This window comes from Melopsittacus undulatus, chromosome 4 (assembly GCF_012275295.1).
Source record: "Melopsittacus undulatus isolate bMelUnd1 chromosome 4, bMelUnd1.mat.Z, whole genome shotgun sequence".
In the NCBI taxonomy this organism is placed as follows: Eukaryota; Metazoa; Chordata; class Aves; order Psittaciformes; family Psittaculidae; genus Melopsittacus; species Melopsittacus undulatus.
Window position 1 is genome coordinate 51,544,679 of NC_047530.1, and position 20,497 is coordinate 51,565,175.

The 20,497-nt window shown below is 39.3% G+C and overlaps 1 protein-coding gene across 1 annotated transcript in view; it reads right to left on the bottom strand.

Annotated features, from left to right (window-relative positions):
- Positions 1–20,497, bottom strand: part of TRPM5 (transient receptor potential cation channel subfamily M member 5) — a 40,468-nt gene that overhangs the window by 11,377 nt on the left and 8,594 nt on the right. Inside the window, exons 6-17 of the mRNA XM_005149195.2 lie at positions 18,909–19,100; positions 17,500–17,602; positions 16,608–16,726; positions 15,636–15,986; positions 13,273–13,404; positions 12,035–12,158; positions 9,887–10,032; positions 9,011–9,123; positions 7,644–7,739; positions 3,461–3,719; positions 1,975–2,093; positions 1,766–1,898 (exon numbers count right to left, since the gene is read on the bottom strand). Coding sequence (XP_005149252.1) covers positions 1,766–1,898; positions 1,975–2,093; positions 3,461–3,719; positions 7,644–7,739; positions 9,011–9,123; positions 9,887–10,032; positions 12,035–12,158; positions 13,273–13,404; positions 15,636–15,986; positions 16,608–16,726; positions 17,500–17,602; positions 18,909–19,100 — 1,887 coding nt within the window. The remainder of the gene's footprint in view (positions 1–1,765; positions 1,899–1,974; positions 2,094–3,460; positions 3,720–7,643; positions 7,740–9,010; positions 9,124–9,886; positions 10,033–12,034; positions 12,159–13,272; positions 13,405–15,635; positions 15,987–16,607; positions 16,727–17,499; positions 17,603–18,908; positions 19,101–20,497) is intronic.

Genomic DNA, 20,497 nt, shown 5'->3' on the forward strand with positions numbered 1-20,497 from the left:
TCATTGTGTTTCTCTACAGAAGCAAAAGTAATTGAATCCTAAAACAATTGCTAAAAAAAAAACCAACCTCTAATACGCATTTCAAGTGCAATAATTTTTCCCTGGTGGAAGAGGAACACTTCATCCTCTTCCCATCTAATCTGACACAGTTCATTAGGTTCTATAGATTAATTTCAACTAGATTATTGGATTGCGTGGTTACCCAAAAGCATAGGCATTTGGGAGCTCCAGGATGTTACTTGGAGTTTTATTAAGGAATACAGTATCTAAGAGAGAGCAGTGGCAAGTCTGGAAATATGTTTCTTCCAGTCTGCAGTCTTTCTGTGAACAGGCCTTGTTCTGGTGTTGAACTGCTGTTTTAGCAGCTACCAGACTTGTTTCAGCCATTCTGTAGCAAGGTTAAAAAAGCAGAAAGACAATGAGAGACAATCTTAGATTGCTTCTCTGTTTAAGTAAGGGAAATGATTTTGCTTGAACCCACTTGATGAACCTCTCAAGAAGGTATCATTTACTGAAGTAACTTTCAGTGTTATTTTATTTAATGTAAGGTTCAACACTGAACTACCAAAGCTAATGCATTGTGATGGCTTGGATGGGGGGGAAGATGAAAGTTCCCATTTTATGATTTTGTCTAGGCTGCTGTTTATGTTCTTATTTGCATCTTCTTAATCTGTGTGTTACTTTATAAGACTTCAGATGCCAACATAGCAGACATACTACAATATTTGTTCAGAGCCTAGGTTTAGCTTGGTATGCAGCAAGGAAGGGTCAGGTGCTGTAGATCTGACTTGTTCTCTTACAATAGAAGTCTGCTAATGCTGTAAGCTAGATAATGTTCAAGAACAAATATTTATTTGCCATTTACCCTTTTGCTACTCCAAGCAAATGTCATGTTAGAGTGCCAGTTATTGCATTTGTAGACAAATCCAAATAGCTTGGTAGTTATGTTTATTCAATGTACAGGTTTGTTTAGACTGTAGGGCTTTTACTGAGCTCTGCTGTGAGTCACAAATCAAATATTTGTAGATTCTATAATAGCACTTACAATTTGATGAGCTCCTATTAGTCAATGCAGCATGAGTTAATTGGTTGAAAAGATTAACATACCTAAATAAAAAGCTACTTCAACATACCAATGCATACCCAAGCACAGTAACTCTGCTCCTAATGTCTCACTTCCTGCAGGAGAGTGGTAATAAATAAAAATCTTCCAACAGATGCTCACAAAGTATTAACATATTTCATTGTAACTTGGAGCTACAAAATACATGCAATAACCACTCCTGTGGGAAACTTGCAACTCTCCTTTTTTCATAGAGTATTTTCCCAGTTCTTGCAAATAACAGTCTGTTTCCCCAAGCAGAGCAGAGTCATTCAGTAAATGGTCTGCCCTTCCATACAAGGCGTGTTTTCTGTCTGAGGTCTTTGCTCTGAATGCACACAGCTTATGAAACAGGAGGAATAGCAGAAAGTTAAAGACACTCTACTCCTCATTTGTCAGATCTGAGGATAAATGATTAGGTAAGATATAAGAATTAGTAAATCGAAACCAATGGATTACACTACAGAGCTTTTTGGAAAGATCTATTTCAAATTTACCGCATTTAATACTCATGATAAATAAGGGAACATATGCAAAATGACAAGCCCTAAAAATAAAAAATAAAGACAGATTGTAAACTGATTTCCTTTGGAAAAAGAAGATTTTCTACTCTCCATTATTTAGAAAGCACAAGTATTCATCTGGGGTAGACTACACACTTACCATCCTTTCCACAATTATGATTTTTGGTCCAAGTTGTTTGTGAATTGCAAAAATATGTATAAGTCTAAGTGTAAACACCATAAAATCAATGGCAAGTATTGTACGTCCAGCTTGAAAAGTAGAGTTCAGCATCCTGCAGAGCACATGAAATAATCAGATCTCAGCAAGTACTACTGATGCAGATCACATCACATGGAACAGATATATACCTGCAGGTTACCCCAATTATGAAGAGGAAGATGGTCACCATATCACATTTATTCCAGTTATCCTCCACATACAGTTTACATTTTTTAATTAACTTTGTGTCTTCATCTGTATAGAAACTCTGAAAAAGAGAAATAACCATTGGTATTGATCTGTTTCCAGTTTCACTATTTCATTGTGAGTTTTAACATAATACCTGTTTCCTTTTTCTCTTTCGTTACAAAGAGCGAAACTAAACTCCTACTGTAATAAGAAAAAAGGCTTGTAAACATAAGCTTGGTTTACCATCTTAAAACACAAAAGTGGGATGAAAAAGAAAAAAAATAATTATTTTTTTTATTGTGACATTAGCCTGAAGAGTTTTTGAGGCCTGATTTAAGATATTGTCAGCATTCAGGCTGTTAAGTAATACAACTTCCAGTCAAAATGTAGTTTCTAGACACTGCTATGTAAACAGCATGGATAGATTTGGCAATTGTATACTGGAATTGTCAGTGAGTGCACGTTTGATTAGCTCGCAAAGAGCTGGGTTTCTTAGTTGGGTTTTAGCCTGGCACTCTTCATGTTTTACAGGTTTATAACAAAATGTTCTTTGATCCAAATATTTTCCATGTCTTCCTCTGGTTACAGCATTGTGGCATAATGTCAAATAAACTATAACAAACTGGGATCCCCTTCACTGTCCCTATCACTTAAATAATGAATACTTATTTGTTATTTCAGAGTAAATGTTTATAACTGCTTTTTCATGTCCAAAGCACAGCTTTATGCACCCATAGACCCATAGTTGGAAACACACTAGCACCATTGTTCACACATTATTTCAGTTGTTGAACTGAGGACATTCCAAAACCAGTTACTGAGAGAGTAATGGAGAAGTCTTTGTTGTTTGTTTGGGTTTTTTTTTTTTTTTTTGGGGGGGGGGGGGGTGTTTGGTTAAGGTTTTGTTTTTTGTTTTAGGATTTTGTTTGTTAATTTTAAGTTAAGAGAAGCAAATTAGAAGTTATCTGCTAATCTTCTGAGTTGAGAAGCATTTTAAGAAAAACACAAATAATCTGAATCTATTTGCTTATGTTTTTTAAACAGTCCCCAGTGGGAAAGAATCTCTGAAAAGGATGCAGGGTTGGCTGCTGTGTTTCCAGGTGTGGAATGTAACTTCCAACTTGCATTATTTGTGGTGGGAAAACCTAGTTCTGGGGAGTGAAATCAGAGATACTTTGTGAAATGAAGGACACCTGAACCACAGCAGCCCACTTGACTTGGCTGGGGCTGGAGCAGAACGGAAGAGCAGAGGTGGAGCTACACATTTATATGGATTGATAGAGGTGGGGTATTTTGGATAAGGTAAGTTTTGTATCGCTCTTCTGTATGAAACTACACCTGATACTTGAAGTCTTCAAGCTTGTACAGTCACACAAATTGTAAATCTATCCAAACTATTGCTTGAAGTTTCACTGTCTTATTAACTAAATATCAGGTGTTACTGACCTGTCGGATTTCTTCCAATACCAGGGTAAAAACCCAGAAGTAAAGTATAATTTCTGTGGCAGATGGACCCTCAGGTGGAGGTGGTTTGAAGTCCAGTAAAAGGACATAAGTAAATAGAAACAGAAAAGCAAAGTACATGATAACATTCCCCATAAATACAGTTACAGGGGCAGTCCAGAATTTTCTCCATCGAGTAAACATGAATGTTACCCATGCTGTGTTTTTGGGAGGATTCTGCTTCTCCAATTTACCATATCCTCTGCAAAACAAGAAGAATACAGGCTTGGTGATGATTTCCTGAAATCAGTTCATTGGAATAAGCTCACTGTTATTCTGTATCAAGCTTCTTGTAAGATAGTAACAGGAAAATGCTGGGGATGGCAAGGAGGAAGGCTGCAGAAGTCAGAAGAATCACATTACAATAGCAGAAATATTTAAAGTTAGAAAGAAGATTTTGAAAAACAAAGTCACATCAGACTTAAATGCATATACTTGTTATTTCAGTTTTGCTGTGTTAATTAGATTTGTAACTTCATTGTGTTCCTGCATGTAGTACAAATGCTGTGCAAATGCACAAGGAGGGGGAACTGAACAGATTTCTTTTCAACATAGAATCATAGAAGGGTTTGGGTTGGAAAGGACCTTAAGATTATCTTGTTCCAACACCCCTGTCATGGGCAGGGACATCTCACAATAAACCATGTCACCCAAGGCTCTGTCCAACCTGGCCTTGAACACATCAAGGGATGGAGCATTAACAGCTTCCTTGGGCAACCCATTCCAGTGCCTCACCAACCTCACAGTAAAGGATTTCTTCCTTATATCCAATCTAAACTTCCCCTGTTTAAGTTTTAACCCGTTACCACTTGTCCTATCACTACAGTACCTAATGAAGAGTCCCTCCCCAGCATCCCTATAGGCTCCCTTCAGATACTGGAAGGCTGCTATGAGGTCTCCACGCAGCCTTCTCTTCTCCAGGCTGAACAGCCCCAACTTACTCAGCCTGTCTTCATATGGGAGGTGCTCCAGTCCCCTGATCATCTTCATGGCCTCCTCTGGACTTGTTCCAACAGTTCCATGTCCTTTTTATGTTGAGGACACCAGAACTGCACACAATACTTCAAGTGAGATCTCACAAGAGCAGAGCAGAGGGGCAGGATTACTTCCTTTGACCTGCTGGTCACGCTCCTCTTGATGCAGTCCAGAATACAGTTGGCTTTCTGGGCTGCAAGCACACACTGTCGGCTCATGTTCATTTTCTCATCAACCAACACCCCCAAGTCCTTCTCTGCAGGGCTGTTCTGAATCTCTTCTCTGCCCAACCTGTAGCTGTGCCAAGGATTGCTCCGACCCAGGTGTAGGACCTTGCACTTGGCATGGTTAAACTTCATGAGTTTGGCATAAGCCCACCTCACAAGCGTGTCAAGGTCCCTCTGGATGGCATTCCTTCCCTCCAGCATATCAACAGAACCACACAGCTTGGTGTCATCAGCAAACTTGCTGAGGGTGCACTCAATCCCACTGTCCATGTCACCAACAAAGATGTTAAACAAGATCAGTCCCAACACTGACCCCTGAGGGACACCACTCGTTACTGGTCTCCAGCTGGACGTTGAACCGTTGACCACAACTCTTTGTGTGCGGCCATCCAGCCAGTTCTTTATCCACCGAATAGTCCATCTATCAAATTGATGTCTCTCCAATTTAGAGACAAGGATGTTGTGTGGGACAGTGTCGAATGCTTTGCACAAGTCCAGGTAGATGACATCAACTACTCCGCCCCTGTCCATCTGTTCCATAGCCCCATCATAGAAGGCCACCAAATTGGTCAGGCAGGATTTCCCCTTAGCGAAGCACCTTGTTTTTCATGTGCCCTAGAATGCCTTCCAGGAGAATCTGCTCCCAGATTTTGCCAGGCACAGAGGTGAGACTGACTGGTCTGTAATTCCCTGGGTCATCCATTTTCCCCTTCTTGAAAATGGGGGTTATATTTCCCTTTTTCCAGTCATTGGGAATTTCACCTGACTGCCATGATTTTTCAAATGTGATGGCCAGTGGCTTTGCAACTTCATTTGCCAGCTCCTTCAGGACCCACGGATGGATTTCATCAGGTCCCATGGACTTGTGTACATTCAGGTTCTTAAGATGGTCTCAAACCAGATCCTCTCATACAGTGGGCCCAAGGTCTTCATTCTCACAGTGCCTGTGTCAGCTTTCCAAGACTTGGGTGGTGCAGTCAGAGCATTTGCCAGTGAAGACTGAGGCAAAGAAGTTATTAGGAACCTCAGCTTTCTCCAAATCCAGCATAGCCAGTTCTGATAGCTTCCATAGAGGGCCCACATTGTCCCTGGTCTGTCTGTTTTTCACAATGTACCTACAGGATCCCTTCCTGTTAACTTTCACATCGCTAGCCAAGTTTAATTCTAACTGGTCCATCCTATATAATAAGGAGGAAAAGCAAATGGCCAATGGAGTTTACAAGTTAGTTAATTATTTTAGCTCTAAATATTTCTTGGAGTGCTTGTATGCAGAAATTCTTGTTGTTGCTCTGACTTTAAAAAACTCATTTTTTATAACCCAGTCTCAATCCAGCCTTGCAATACTTGCAATTATGCAAGTATTTTTGAAACCAAATGGAAACTTGACCTCTATACCTGGTTTTGCTGTGTTTTGGAACATGAAGTGCTATCTATTGGCAATGGAATTTATCCTGTGGAGAAAATGCAAGTTCCCTGTATTTGATAGCAATCTGATCTTAGTGTGAGGTTTTGTTTTCACAGAAATTGCTCTCCTATGTAAGTTAAGGATGTTATTGGATCTTTAGTTTTGTGATTCTGGCTCTGAGAGGTGTGATCTCAAACAAAGGATGTGCACACTAGGGTATGTCTTAAGTTTCACCTCACAAAAAATTCACACAATTCTTTACTGGTTTTTCATTTCCCCTGACAGTCTTGGTAATTATTAAATACATTTGTTATAAGGAAAAGTTTCTCCTCACAGCCAGTCTTTTCTATGTGCCTGACTCTGTACTACCTCTCAGTTTATGACATCTTAAGACACATCTCCGTGATAACAGGATAATATCATAAACATAAGCGCAGCTTTACTGTTAAAATAGATATTGAAATAGATCTGTGAGGGGGACAGCCTCTTTGTTAAAATAAATTGTGAAGATAATAGCAATTGGAATGCACAATGTAATGACCAAACCACACTTCACGCAGGATATGGAAGTGCTTTGACATTGCTTACAAATAGCTCCCAAGTGGCAGATGATTTTATGCCTATTTTATAGGTTAGGAAGGACAGAGAAGAACTAATGATTTTCTCCAACATACTGGTAATTTAATGCCAGAGCTAAAAACAGAACTCAGTAACTCTGACTTGATCCAGCACTTCATGTTGTGGATGATACTTCCTCACTACACATTGTTCATGTATTTCTGAAGTTCTCTTTTAAGTTGTTGAAAAACATATGCTTAATACAAGTGGCTATTTAGCCATTAAGAGGACTTCATGCTAATCAAAAGACTGCCTATCCTGACTTAGGTCCTCCTGGTCTCAGTGTGTGACCAAAAGCAACTGACAAAAATCTTTGTGCCCAGTTACCCATTTGTATAATGCTCCCTCTAATTTGTAAGTTTGCTGTACTTCAGATTCCTTAGGGCCCATCTTTCAAGGCACAAATGAAGAGCACTAGTATGGTGGGAAACTGACTTCACATAAAATTTCCAGGTACTGTTGTTTGCAAATACTTCTGTTGATTCCTTTGTAGGAAAGTATGTAGTGATGCATTCAAATAATGTAAGGTTTTGCTGGGAACCTTCTTTTTGTTCAGCTCCGTAATCTGATAGGGGTTTAGTTCCTAAATCCAATGTATATCAGCCATCATGAGCTGGAGGAAATCTCAAGAAACATTTTCTGATTCCCCAGGTATTAAGTAGATTCCTTGTTCTGTAGAAATTACCTTGGAATAAGAAAAGTCATGTCTCCAGGAATATTTTCTATATTGGTTTTAGAGAGCAAAACCAGCAGTAATCAAATGCACTGCACTTTCTGAGTAGTAATGAATTGCTTGGTCCTTCAGCTGTTGTAATTAGTAGCTGGTCATTAATTAATGAGAAATGTCCTGTTCTCTGATTGTTGTCACAAAGGTTATATTAAATAATGGTTTTAAACTTACCTATCTTCTCCCCTGGAAAAAAGCAATGTCCTCTCTGTATCTAAAGTGTCCAGCTCTCTAAAGGGCTCTGGCTCGTTCTTGGATTGTTTTTCCTCACTGTAAGAAAATAAACTCATTAGATGACGGTTAGCGATTGGCATTCATACAGAACTGTTAGCATGTACTTAGCTCGGACTTGCTCCACTGAGAAGCTGCCAAATAATGCATAATCTTTACCTCTGCAAAGTCTCTGTTTATTTGTAAGGAGAAGGCTGAAGTCACTCACAAGACTCAGAGAAGTGATAACTAGCATGCTTCACAAAATCGAAGCAGGACGCTCATTTTCCTCAAATTACTTAGGATTTAGCAGAAATAAATCCCTCCATCCTAGAGGGCAATACCCCAAGGCTCCATTCCTAGTTACTCTTAGCAGCAATTAAGACAGTAAATGCCAGAAACAGCAGGGAACATGGTGTCAACATTTGTGTTTCCAGGGAAAGGAGGCAACAAACTATCCTCAACAGAGCAAATTTGGAAAGGTTTACTTTGATTATGAATTATATTTTAAACATTTCTGTGAAAACTCTTCCAAAATTTCACATTAAATTACTTGATTTTGTGAGTCTGGCAGCCACTATGATAAGGTGGTTATCTTCAGTGATACTGACAGAAGCAAAGTCTTAAGTCAGCAGCACCAAACAAGTTTTCCTCTTGCTTTTCTGATAGTTTAACAGTTAAGAAACATACACTTCATATCCACATGTTGATTCTGATGATGTATATATGATTCTCACAATATTAGGAGGTTTTCAGCATCTTCACTCTGACAAAAAGCCGAAAACTATGAATTCCAAAGCTATGCTTTCCAAAGATTAACAAAGAGATCTCATAAGGTATTGAATTTGAAAATCTGTATTGATTTCACGTCAGTTCTGTGGGTTTTGTTAAGTTTGAGTTATGCTTATCAAGGCTTGTGGCTGATAATGCTGCTTTAGGATTGTTGTTTAAATGGGTAAGATACTGAGGTTTAAAGTGGGTTATCTCCAAATCTAGAAAGAGATGGTGCTATAGCTGGAGAGAGTTTATACATTACTTTGTAGAGTCTGGAGCTGACATAATTCCAACAGACTTGTCTGTGGATTGTCGAAAATAGAAGTGATCTATGTGGAACCATTTCATTGATCTTTTAAGTATTAGAATAGGCACTAATACAAATCACGCAACCCAATAGAAAACTGATTAGGTCAATAACAGTGCAGTCCTCCTGTTGATGGTCTGAAGTGATCTTACTGTTTTTATCACTAGGTGAGAAATGTTGAGTCTGGATGGTTTTTTTATGCCTTATTTTTCATTCCTTCTCTCTTGCATCCAAATAATCATGTTTGTACCTGAATGCTATTAAGTTTGTGAAGATTAGGAAAGGACAATAGAATCCACAGATTAACTTCAGGATTTGTGTGTTTGTAGACATGTCTCCCCACCATATTTTTGTCAGGAGGGCCTGAAAATCAACAAAACAAGAGATGGCTTTAACATAACAAAACACACGTGCAGGTGAAGTGCACCTATGTTCTGTGGCTCCTAAGACAGTGAACGCTCTGGATACCTTAAGAGCAGGCAGACTTTCAGAGCAAACAGGTGCTCTTTGTGTCCTTCTGCAGATGTTGTTAAGCATGCAGAGAGTTATGAAGAGGATATTGCAAAGAACAGAAAGCCAAGTGGAATTAAGCAAAATCTGTAGCAGTAAAAAAGTGCAAGTCAGACACTGGGAGATAAAAGTACCTTCAGTCTTAATTTAGCTTTGTGGAGAGAAGTTGGGTTGTGAGGGCAAAGCTAAAACAGTAATTTAATTTAACTTTTATCAGTGAGCTCTTCCTTGAATCTGAACAAAGAGTTACCTCACATCTTGGAGCAGCTTCATTATGCCTCAGGCATATTTAAAGTGCTTTCCTGATGCTTCTCTATGAGCAAGGAATAAAAACCACAGGATGGAATAAAAGCTAAACCTTCTCAGTGCACTGGCTGTGGGACATTTGGATGAAAGGGAGGGGAAAGGAGGAACTGTGTTACTTTGTCAAGGATGCTGTATAACGTACTCTTCATATGATGCCAGGGAGAGGGAAGAGTCCCCTTTCCGAAGAATATCTCTTTGGGGAATGCATTTCATGGGGTTTTTCAGTTGCTGTTCTACCCTTTTCTGTATCAAACATCATGCTTAAAGCCCTGGGGGTAAAGGTGGTGAGGGGAGGTGCTGTAAAACTTACCTGGACACCATCATGTGCAAAGAAAGACTTTGCATCTGCTTCTGTAGCCAGCTGAAGGCAGGTGATTCTGTTCCAGTACTGATTTTTTCTCACCAACAGAGCAAATGCTCTCTCCTCACTGTTGTGGTAGCATTCACTAAACAGTTCTATCAAATGAAGGAAACATAAACAAACAAAATGTAAGGCAAGATAGTGATGTGTGTAGGATGCAGCATGGTGGCAGCAAAGCCTGGGCACTGCCAGGTGTTCTTGCTGCACCAGAGACTTCTGCCAGGCTGAAATAGTTGAAAAGAGCCTGAGATAGATAAGAGGAGATGGGAGGGAGAGGGGAAAGATGCTGGACACAAGAGTAAGTCCCTATGGCTTTATGCATGTGTGTACAGATGAAATAGATTTGCCTTGGTGGAAAAAAAATCACTGTAATTTTAAAATTCCCACTATTTGCAGAAAGGTACAGAGTAAATCGATCACCTCTTTTTATCTGCTTCCTTCTCAGCCTGGGGCCTCTAACAGGTTCAGGTTTTGGGGGTGTCTGGGTTTTTTTTTGTTTTGTTTTTTTTTTTTTTGTGTGTGTGTGGGGTTTCCCCTATTGTTTGAGATGAGAAGAAAATTTTCTTTCACGAGAAATTCTTGGCAGCATGACAGTATTTGTTATAGTCCTTCATCTGTAGCTGCCTCACGTGGAGCTTTAGGCAATATCAAGCAAAACTGTATCTCTTGGGTGATCCTCTTAGGCTTTGAAGAATGAGTTGCCACATTGCCCCCAGTCTCCTGAACAGACTAAACAAAAGGAACAGCTCATCTTTGGCTAGCATCCAAAAAGTCCTTAGGTTTAAGACATAGCTATCTGACATAAAATAATACTAGACTTGGTAGAATGTTGTGGTATAGTTGTTTCCAGAGAAGGTGGTCTTGGAACTCAGAAATTAAGATAAACATTCCAGAAAGCCAAGGTTTCCTCATTAGATAAGGTCTGACTTCTTGTGCTGGTTTCATTCTGCTGATTCACTTGATTGTCTCAGTACCTTACCTGGGATAGCCTATACCTTGTTGGCCTCACCTACACACTGTGAGGGCTGGGGAAAGGATCAAGTTCATGTAAAATAAGCTGATATACAGACTTCTGTTGCAGTTGATGTGGTATTTGTAATTTTTAAAGAATGTTCATTTTATGTAGTATCGACCTGTCATTAAGGCAGGAAATTAACTGAACATCTGTTCTAATACTTACCAAAGCCAAGGAGCAGACTTCTGTGTATTGGATTAGGCCCTTTAATTCTATGACTAAATTACTTGAGCCTTGTGATTATACAAGAATCTGCCTTTTATTTTTTGTAAATAATAAAGGCCCTGTGAGAAGAGGAGAAAATGTGATCTGTGTATAAATAATGTAGCAATATCTGCATTAGCCTTCAACTGCTTGATGTACTAGCTCTAAGGGGAAAGAAAGCCTCTGTGTTTCCTTGTGTGGCATACTTTAAAACCCTCTGTTCACAGCAGTGCTACCTTCAGGTATGGATTGGACTGCAGTCAGACCAGCAGAGAAGCTTGTGTGCAGATATCTGTTATAAAACCAGGTAAATGCGAGAGGGCTTGACATCCGGGCATCTGCAATGCCAGAATGCTTACTTTTGTAAGGAGGGGAGGCTTGCCTGCTGAGAAACCAGTCTGAGCCTCACTGCAGTTTTGCTGTGCAGTTAGACCTCTTCTGGATGAAGTAATGTTGAATTATTTTTAGCAACAAAGACAGACCTTAAAACTTGTTGCTCTAGTGGCCCTTAGAGAGCAAACTTGATATTGCAGGAAAACCAGGCTGCTGTGAGGCTGGAAGCATTTTGGTTATTGTCTTGCCCATCGCTGTAATGCATCTTGTAAATTCAGACACTTAAAACCAACATGTGGCAGAAGAGTAATTTCTTCCATGCATCCCAGGAACCAGTCTTGGATTGCTGATTTTCCCAAAATGATTGTTTTTTAAGTCATTCTTATGTGGTATTTGAATGTTTGGTACTGCCTGTGCTACGAGGGCCTTAAATTTTTCATGACAGTTGACCTTTAACAACTGAGAGTATCTTTTTCATTTCCTTGCCTTTCAATGGTAGTTACTTCTTAAATTTTTGATGCAGTCGCAAAGGGGCTGTTACTTACCAACAGCGAGCTGCTCATACTTGGCCTCTTTCATTATACGCTCTACTTCTGTCTCTGTCTCCAGACGGGACATCTCTTTAAGGATCTTGCAGGCTGCCAAAGCTGAAGCTACACCTTCCTGACCCTGTAGAATTGAAAGGGGTACTGCTGTTACCATTCACGGGAGGGCATTTCTGAACTGGGGAGAGGAAGACTTCTCTAAGGAACACACCTAATAACAACAACAAAAAAATCATTCTGTCTCCCTTCGAAGAATCTTCCCTCAAACACAGACTTGAAAGTCCAAAATGTTGATCAAAACAAAAGTTTCAGTGGTATTTTAGAATTGTAAACCATGTCTTGCTAGTTCTTGTGCCCATAAAGCTGGAGTCTTTAGTGGTTAATTGATCTTGGAAGAGTCTGATTTGGGCATTCTTCTCCTTTCAGTTCAAAGACTGAAAGGAGAAGAACAAATTATGGAAATAGAGCAAAACAGTATCACAGCTACCTTGCTGAGAAGCTCCAAAATGAAGGAAAGGCTGGCAGTGGCACACAGCAGAAAAATGTGACTCTGGTAACAGAGTTCCACAAGTACAAAGCCCTGCAAGGTGCAGATGTGTCTATGTGCACACACACTCAGCAGCTGAAGAGCTGTATGCAGTTTGTCCTTCCCTATGACCTCCTGCCCTGTGCCAGCTGCAGCTGTCTGGAAGCTCAGGGATAGAGTCTGATAACTGTGTTTGACTCTGTCGGGATGCACTCCAGATGCATGAGACAGGGCCTTGGTTGTGGAGGATTGTAAAACAGGAGCCAATTATGCCAGCCTGAAGCTCACCCTTTGAGAGTGTGATGCTGTTGTTCCCTATGCGTACAGCACGTAAGCTAAAGATGCTGGGTTGCACTGTCTTCCCTCTGGATCACAAGGACCCAAACAACTGACCTATTGTAGAAGGAACACAAGCTGAGACTGAAAGTGGTGAGTCATCTGCTGCAAGGAAGAGGAGGGTCAGCTCTGCAGCTGAAGTAAATTAGCAGTGTTTCAGGCTGTACTTATTTACACCTGCTGCTGCCTTACCTTCTTTGTCAGGCCTGGCCTTTGCTGAATCACAGGGAGATGAAAAGCCCTATAAATGCCCCATAATTTCATATTTTAGAACTAATCCTGTCTGTTGTGTGAGCTATAGGGCTGAGCAAAAAGCTTCTCATATACTTGAAATATACCGACATTTCACCTGAAGCAGCTACAGCTCGAAGCTTACCATAGCCCAGAAATAGTTTGCCATCTTGTGCCGGTTTTGAAGTACTGCCCAGACAAATAAATCCCTCCAAGGATTTTCGGTCTTCTGGTTCATATCCAAGTGCCCAGGTAATGGCTTTGTATTCATTTTATCCTGAAATATGGTTTATAGAAATTAAAACCTGCTTTGCAGTCTCACTCCATGCAAATGACATGATCTAAGCGGGTCTTAGCCTTGCAAGCTACTTCATGTTCTTTTGATTTTTCTTTTCTGTAGGACTGAGAGGTAATTAGTTCATTCTGTACTGAATCAAAGCACCCTTGTGTCCCCAGTATAACTCAATATGTGTGAGAACATTCTGAATGAAACTACGACCCTATTGAAGTTAATGGTAAAGCTCTTCGTTGACTTTATTAAGGCCAGTGTTTCACTGCTGGTGTGTAATATCATACAAAACAAACTTGTGATTAACCAATCTGAGATTGCCTTCAGGTCTGTTGGACTCTGTTCAGCTGCCACAGAGGACATGGTTTCAGAGAAAAGGGAACAAAAGGCATTTTATTTCAACAGAAATAAACCTTGCCAAGGTCCTATACAGGACAAGAATAGAGTACGTCAATACCGTCTTTTTAGTCCTTCCTTTGAGAAGCCTCTCCCTCATGTGGGGGATACTTTAAGTAGAGCACTGCTTATTCCTTTAGCATTTGATGAAAAAACTCTCCAGAGTAAGTGTGGCAGCTGAGGTCAAGTTCTGAGATTTAAGTGTGTTTAAAACCTGCCTTTACATCTATTGTGTAAATTAGAAGCAGCTGGAGTAGATTGTTTTTTAATAAGAAGTTTTTGTGAGGATATATTTCATCATAGCTTAAATTTTAACAGAATCACATGGTTTATTTTAATGGCATTTTTTGGGGGGGTGTTGGTGGCTTGGTTTGGGTTTTGTTTTTTGGTGGGTTTTAAATAAATTGTATTGAAATCCTTGCAGGAGTCAAAGATATCCCAAAAGTCACATGAGGTTTTGTAACCACTAGTTCCTTTCTGCTGTTAGTGGTAACAGGATTGAGCCACTAGTGGCAACCATTGAAAGAAGCTTTAAAACTAAACCAGCTGGTAGGCAGGGTGATCTAGTATCTGAATTGGGCCTTATTTATAGCACTTGGATTTAGCTCACTTACTGCCCAAGCCACACAGGTCAGTGAGATTTTGGGAGCAACTTTCATTCCTGTAAAATTTGTGAGTCTGCTTAATGACTTTAAAGGTTTGCCCCAAATCCTGAACAAAGAAATCCTGACTAGATACAAAATTTGCTTTTCTCATTGATTTAGCTAGGCTTTATCAAAGCAAAAGTCAGTGAAGCTCTTGAATGAGAATTTTTTTTAAACTTATTTTTTTTAATTTAGCCAGTTTTAAGATTAAACTAGAACTCAGCAAATACTCAAAGGTTTAATTGTTTAGTTTGTTTAGAACTCTGGTTTTAATGAGATTTCTCTACATGTTTCTGTTTTTAAATCATTTGCTCAAACTGGTTTCCAATGATCTTGCAAAAACTTTGGTGCTTAAGAGTTTCAATGTTAAGTACACTGTCAAAATGCAAAAATGACAAGACTGTTGCACAGCTGTGGACAGTGCACCATCCCTTTTTACAGTGGTATCCACCACATGTTATCCTTGTCATGCATTGGCCAGGGTGCTGAACAAGGTACTTGCCAGGGCCACTTCACAAAATTGTTCTCGCTTTTGGCTATGTGTTATGTTAATAACGAAGCTATAGTAATCTAAACACAAATATCATGTACTGCATAGTCTATTCCTGCTTGTCTTTCTCCTAGAAAATGCTATCTTTTAAATACATCTGCTTGAGATTCTGTATGAGAAATGCAGACTGCTATTTTCATGTCCAATTACTTCTTAGTAAATGTAACTGTCTTTTTGTATTCCCCATATATCTTTCATTGAAAGTATTCTTATGTACATGGGGCTTGTAACATCAACAAAATTCTCCACATGCAAGGTGTTAGAATGATGAACAGTCTGTGGAAGGTGCACTAGAAGAGTGTGAGATATAGGTGCCTCTGCAGATACTGAAACAGAGGCTGTATCTCAGCACTACAAGGTACAGAAAAAGCTTGCATAAAACCCCACTTGTAAAGGGGTAGAAGAATCACAACATTATAGATTACTTTCTTTTCCTTTTAAGTTTTGAAAAGAAAAAGATCATACCATTTTAGCTGTAATAATAACGAGCTGAGAAAGGAATGAGAAACTGAAGTGCCTGCTTGTCTCATCTTCCCTTTCCTTCCCTACCCACAAAGGCCTGACCTATCTAAAACTTTTCAAGGTCTAATTGCAAGGGATCAGGCCTATGAGAGAAAGTTGTAACTTACTGATTTCTTCTTGCATCCATATTTGGAGTCTTGATAAAAACCTTTGTATGCATCATGGAGAAAATCCTTGAGAACTCTAGAGACATCACTGAGAGTGAAGAGTGGGCAGATCTCCCTCTGCTCCTTATGATGTTGGCCAGTGAGGGCTGTCAAGGTCAGCTTGCTTTCTTCATGTTTCTTCAGGAGAAGTTCATAGAGGAGACATTTCTGAGAAACGGAACAGTAGAGCCTCTGCAGACGACTATATGTCAGGAATTCGGATATGTTAGCCCCATTGTCAATAAATAATTTTACAAATTCCGGTTTGTCATTGACCAGAGCATCCATCATCACTTCTTCCAGGTCACAGGACTAGATCGAGGAAGGGGAAAAAATAAAAAAGGTTTTTTTGGATAACCATGGATGGATGAGGAGGGAGGTAAGATTCAACATGAGGACATGTACATGTCTTCCACCAGGTCAGCAGTGGGTAGAAGAAGAGAGGTAAAACTCTTGTCATTTCTCTGTGACAAAAAGTCTGTGTAAGCATTAATGTTAAAACTTGAACACAAAGAGTATGCTGTGAGAGTTGTGGTGATCTTAGGTGTTAACAGCTCTAGGTATTTATACAGCAGTTGGAAACAGTGATGTTCTTCCTTCCATCTTCTAACAGTAATATCTGCATGTTGCTTTTACTTTGCAAGCTCAGGTTTCTTTGACTTAAGCATTAGTACAGAAGAGGGGGGAGGGAGATTCTTGCCCCCAAAGTGTTCCAGAAAGGGACCATGTCCACTGAATTATTCCTCTGTCTTTAGCCATTTTCATATAAAGGACCAGAAAGACAAACAGCCTAAGAAAGCATACTACCACTGCTGAATCTTTTCGTGGAGAATGCAGGTAGTGTTAAAAACTGAAGTTTTCTATCAGGATGTTTTTGTCCTGTACACATTGGATTATACACTGTTTGTCCTCTAAGAAAATAAAACCTGGTACCTTCCACTCCACATCACCATTGAATATTTCACTTTTAGCAATGTCCACTCTATTCCAGGCCACTGCCAGCTTCAATTCATCCAGGTACTCCTGAGGCTCCTGACTGTGACTTTTACAGGCTGGCAAAAATAGAAAATGCAAATAAACTCAGTACTTTACAGCTGTTCTGTTTAATTTAATATAGCATTGGTAATTTGATTAGCAATACAAGCTCTCCTTCAGCTATGGTTGCCTAAACAGGAACTCTTCACAGCATTCCCCCCCAACTTAAGAAATATTAATATTAAAAATATTAAATTTTGCTATATTAATTCTCTATTAAAACACTAAATGTTTTTAGGATTTTAAGAGTGTTCCAAGCCTGCAGAACCTGCAGAAATTGTGGGAACAGGACTGGCTATTGGTTTTGCCTTGTTTCAATTAGCACATTGGGAATAGAATGTCACCATTGGTTCCTTCCCCCCCCCCCCTTAAATTTAGGGAAAATGGATTGTTTCTGGAACTAAGGTATATTTGCATTCTTTTTTTTGGGGGGGGGGGGGGGGGGGGCAGGGGAGGTTGTAGGTTTGGGGGCTTTTTGGAGGAGGGGGTGTGTTTCAGTGTTCAGCTCTTCTAGAACCTCTACTACTAAGAGAAGCAAGTAGTGAAATAAAGGAACAATTAAAATAGTGCTATACAATAGCATGAGATTAAAATGTGAGCACTGTTTTAAAGCAAGCTTACAAAGAGCTATGGTAACCATCCTGATTAATCTGACAATAAGCAAACAGAAGAACTCTGCATCAGAAATTAATTCTGATCCGACAGCCAACTGAACATGCTCTAGACATGAAAAATATTTATGGTATAGAAAAAGACAAGTATTACACTTCGCTGTATCTATTGTTCTTACCTTTTACTAAAGATTTTAAAATGACTGTGCCTAGTTCTTCTGAACCATCTTGCTCAAAGTTGTGCAAAGTTAAAAGATGTTGGTGTGAAATAATGTTCTGAATCTATTGGGAGATGAAAAAATACTTTTATGCATTGTCCTACTGCTGTATATTAATGCCTAAGAGCCCATACAGTATTTCACAAAAACTTAGATTCTAATTGTAATACTGAGGTTTGGCAAGAAGACAAGCATTATTAGTTTCCCATATATAAATAATTCCCTGGGCAAGGAGGAAGTTATTGACTTTTCCAAAATCACCTAGCAGGATAGGAGGAACCAAGCTTGGATATACTGAGAACCAGAGCAGTTCTTTAATTAAAAGATCCTTCCTTAACTCACATTCTTATTTGACTCATAGTCATCCTGTGGCCAGCCTACCACTACTTTTGTTTTATCTTTTCCTGCTTTGACATTTAAGTTTTGCTTTCAGAGTTGTTTATTTAAAAGCATAGTCTACAAATCTTCTTTGAGTAAAAGTCATCAAATATTGATATATACAGTACTCTTCTGCTTCTCTATTTATTGAGTTTTCTTTCTCGCAGTGCAGCTGCACTGAGACTTTGTGAGCATCTGGCAATATTGCTTCTAGATGCCCTTCCATCCTCTTGTGTTAGTGATTTGGGAAAGTGCTCCCTAATGGAATTAATATGTGCAGCTTTTAGAGTTCAGGTTTATGACAGGCATTGCAAAGAATAAGTAGTGGATCAGATGAAGTGGACTTGGTTTATATCAGAGACATGGAAAGCTCTTTAATTTTCACATGCAGACAATCTCAAAGTGGTGGTAGTGTTGGGCTTTTTTGTTTCCTAAACATTTGCTGGTTCAAGTCTAGCAAGTGTGCCTCAAGACAAAGAGTTAGGAAAGATCTGTGAATCTGGATGTTCTTTTTTTTTTAAGAACATGCGTAACTGCCAATAGATGGGATAATTTCTAAACACCATTAATTCTTTTTAATCTATTAGTGCTTATCCACAATTAAGTTTCCATTTAACTGCTGTAAATCATGAATTAGGTATCTTCTGTTACAGCTGCACAGGCTCCACCACTGTGGAGTATAAACAATGCTTCATTTCCTCCAGGACTGTGGGGTTCCTTGGTGCTGGCTATGACTTGAGGAAATAACTAAGGAAGGACAGAGCCCTAAGTGTTCAGCTTAATCATTAGGGCAAAGTAGTTTGTACAATCAACTGAGCACTCGCTTTTAATGTTGGAGAGGTATTCTATGACACTAGTGTCAAAGCACTGGAGTCCTCCAAACTTCTGGGCAGCTAATTGTTAGATCTGCACTGAATGGACTAGGGAACCTAGAAATGGTTGGAGAGAACTTGTGAACATAATGCACATAATTATCAAACATATGAGCTCACTGTTGCTGTCCATTGGAGAATGTCTTTCCACAGGAAGCTTTTTGAGGGGAATTTCTCCTTAAATTGCTTTTCAACAGCTTTTGGCATGACAAGCTGTGGGTCATTCATGAATGCAGCTATGATGTCAGCTGTACCTCCAGACCCAGCTAAGATAAGCCAGGGAGCAGAATTTTCCAGGCTGCTGCACATTCTCTGTAGTTTAAAAAGTACACTTTTAGAATTCATATATGGAAAGAAAATGTTATTAAAAATAAGGATTTCTTGCACACTAAGAATAAATGCATACCTAAACCAGGTTCACTATGGCATCACTCCAGACTCCTCTAAGCTATCAGCAGTTTCTGACTCTGTAGCAGGTCATCCATGGCTATACTGCTTTCATGACACATCTGCTGAGTAGCTAAACAACCTGATTTGGACAAACTACATAAAACTTCCTTATCCCTGACTTCTTCCCTTCCTCCCTCTCCTCTACACTTTGTGTTTCAGCAAAGTTAAGTCCAAGAGGAGCACTATACAGAAATTCTCCAGTAGGTGTTTCTGACTGCTTAACCTGGTTATACATTGCAAAAACTGTGAATTTGCCCATGTGAATACAACACTGGGCCACAGCAGAAAATAAGCATGGAAGAAGCTACAAGAGGTAAAGGCTGATAACTCTATTGCTTGTGCAATTAGAAGGTGTCAGGCAGGTTGCAGAGATGGAAGCAGAGGCCATGGTATCATAATTGCAAGAGTGAGTATTGCTGCCAATTTCATAACTCTGGAGTATTTTTTACTCCAGAATTATGCAAGAAGCTAACGAGAGTTTAAGAATCTAATTATTGACTTTCTTGTTGTAGAGGGTTTGCTTTTTCTAGTGTTTTGTTTTTAACAACTGCTGTAGTCCTTGATGTGTATTATCCAATGTCTATTTAAGAAATTGATATCCTAAAAAAGTGCAATTGGCTATCCATTCCCAGCATGTGTAAATTTTGGGCAGCTCTAGCCAGTCACTTTTGGTTTCCAAGTCACTTTCATTGTTCTTTAAACTTTGAAAATAAGATTATAGCTTGTAATATACAATTTTTCAACACCCAAATACAGAAAACACTGCTGTATTTAGCCTCTTAGAAGAAAAGCGCAAGAGGTAACATAATCTTCGTGTAAACAATAAGATTCCTAATACCAGTGTATGTTTTAATCAAGCTGACAAAGATCTGACAAGATACAGGACTGGAAACTGAAACTAGGAAACATCAGCAGAAATCAGTCATTCTGAAAGAGGATACCAGCTTGCATGGCAGTCTCATCATCTGGAAAGTTTAAATTATGGTTAAATGTCTCTCTGAAGGTACTGTATTCCTTCTCATCTGAGCGTATAATCTAAAAAAAGCCATGTGTACATACAAGCTGCTACAAGGAGTAAAATAAAAAACCAGTAAGAATGAAATAGAAATCAGAAAGTATTTCCTAACTTATAGGTTCCTTATGTTGTAAAACTACTGAGGAAATAAAATATCAAAACTGATCCTTCACTGGAGAAGCTATGGAATTGTTAACAGGTATCACTTGAGTCTTCTATCTTGCAATGTACTTTTGCTCAGTGG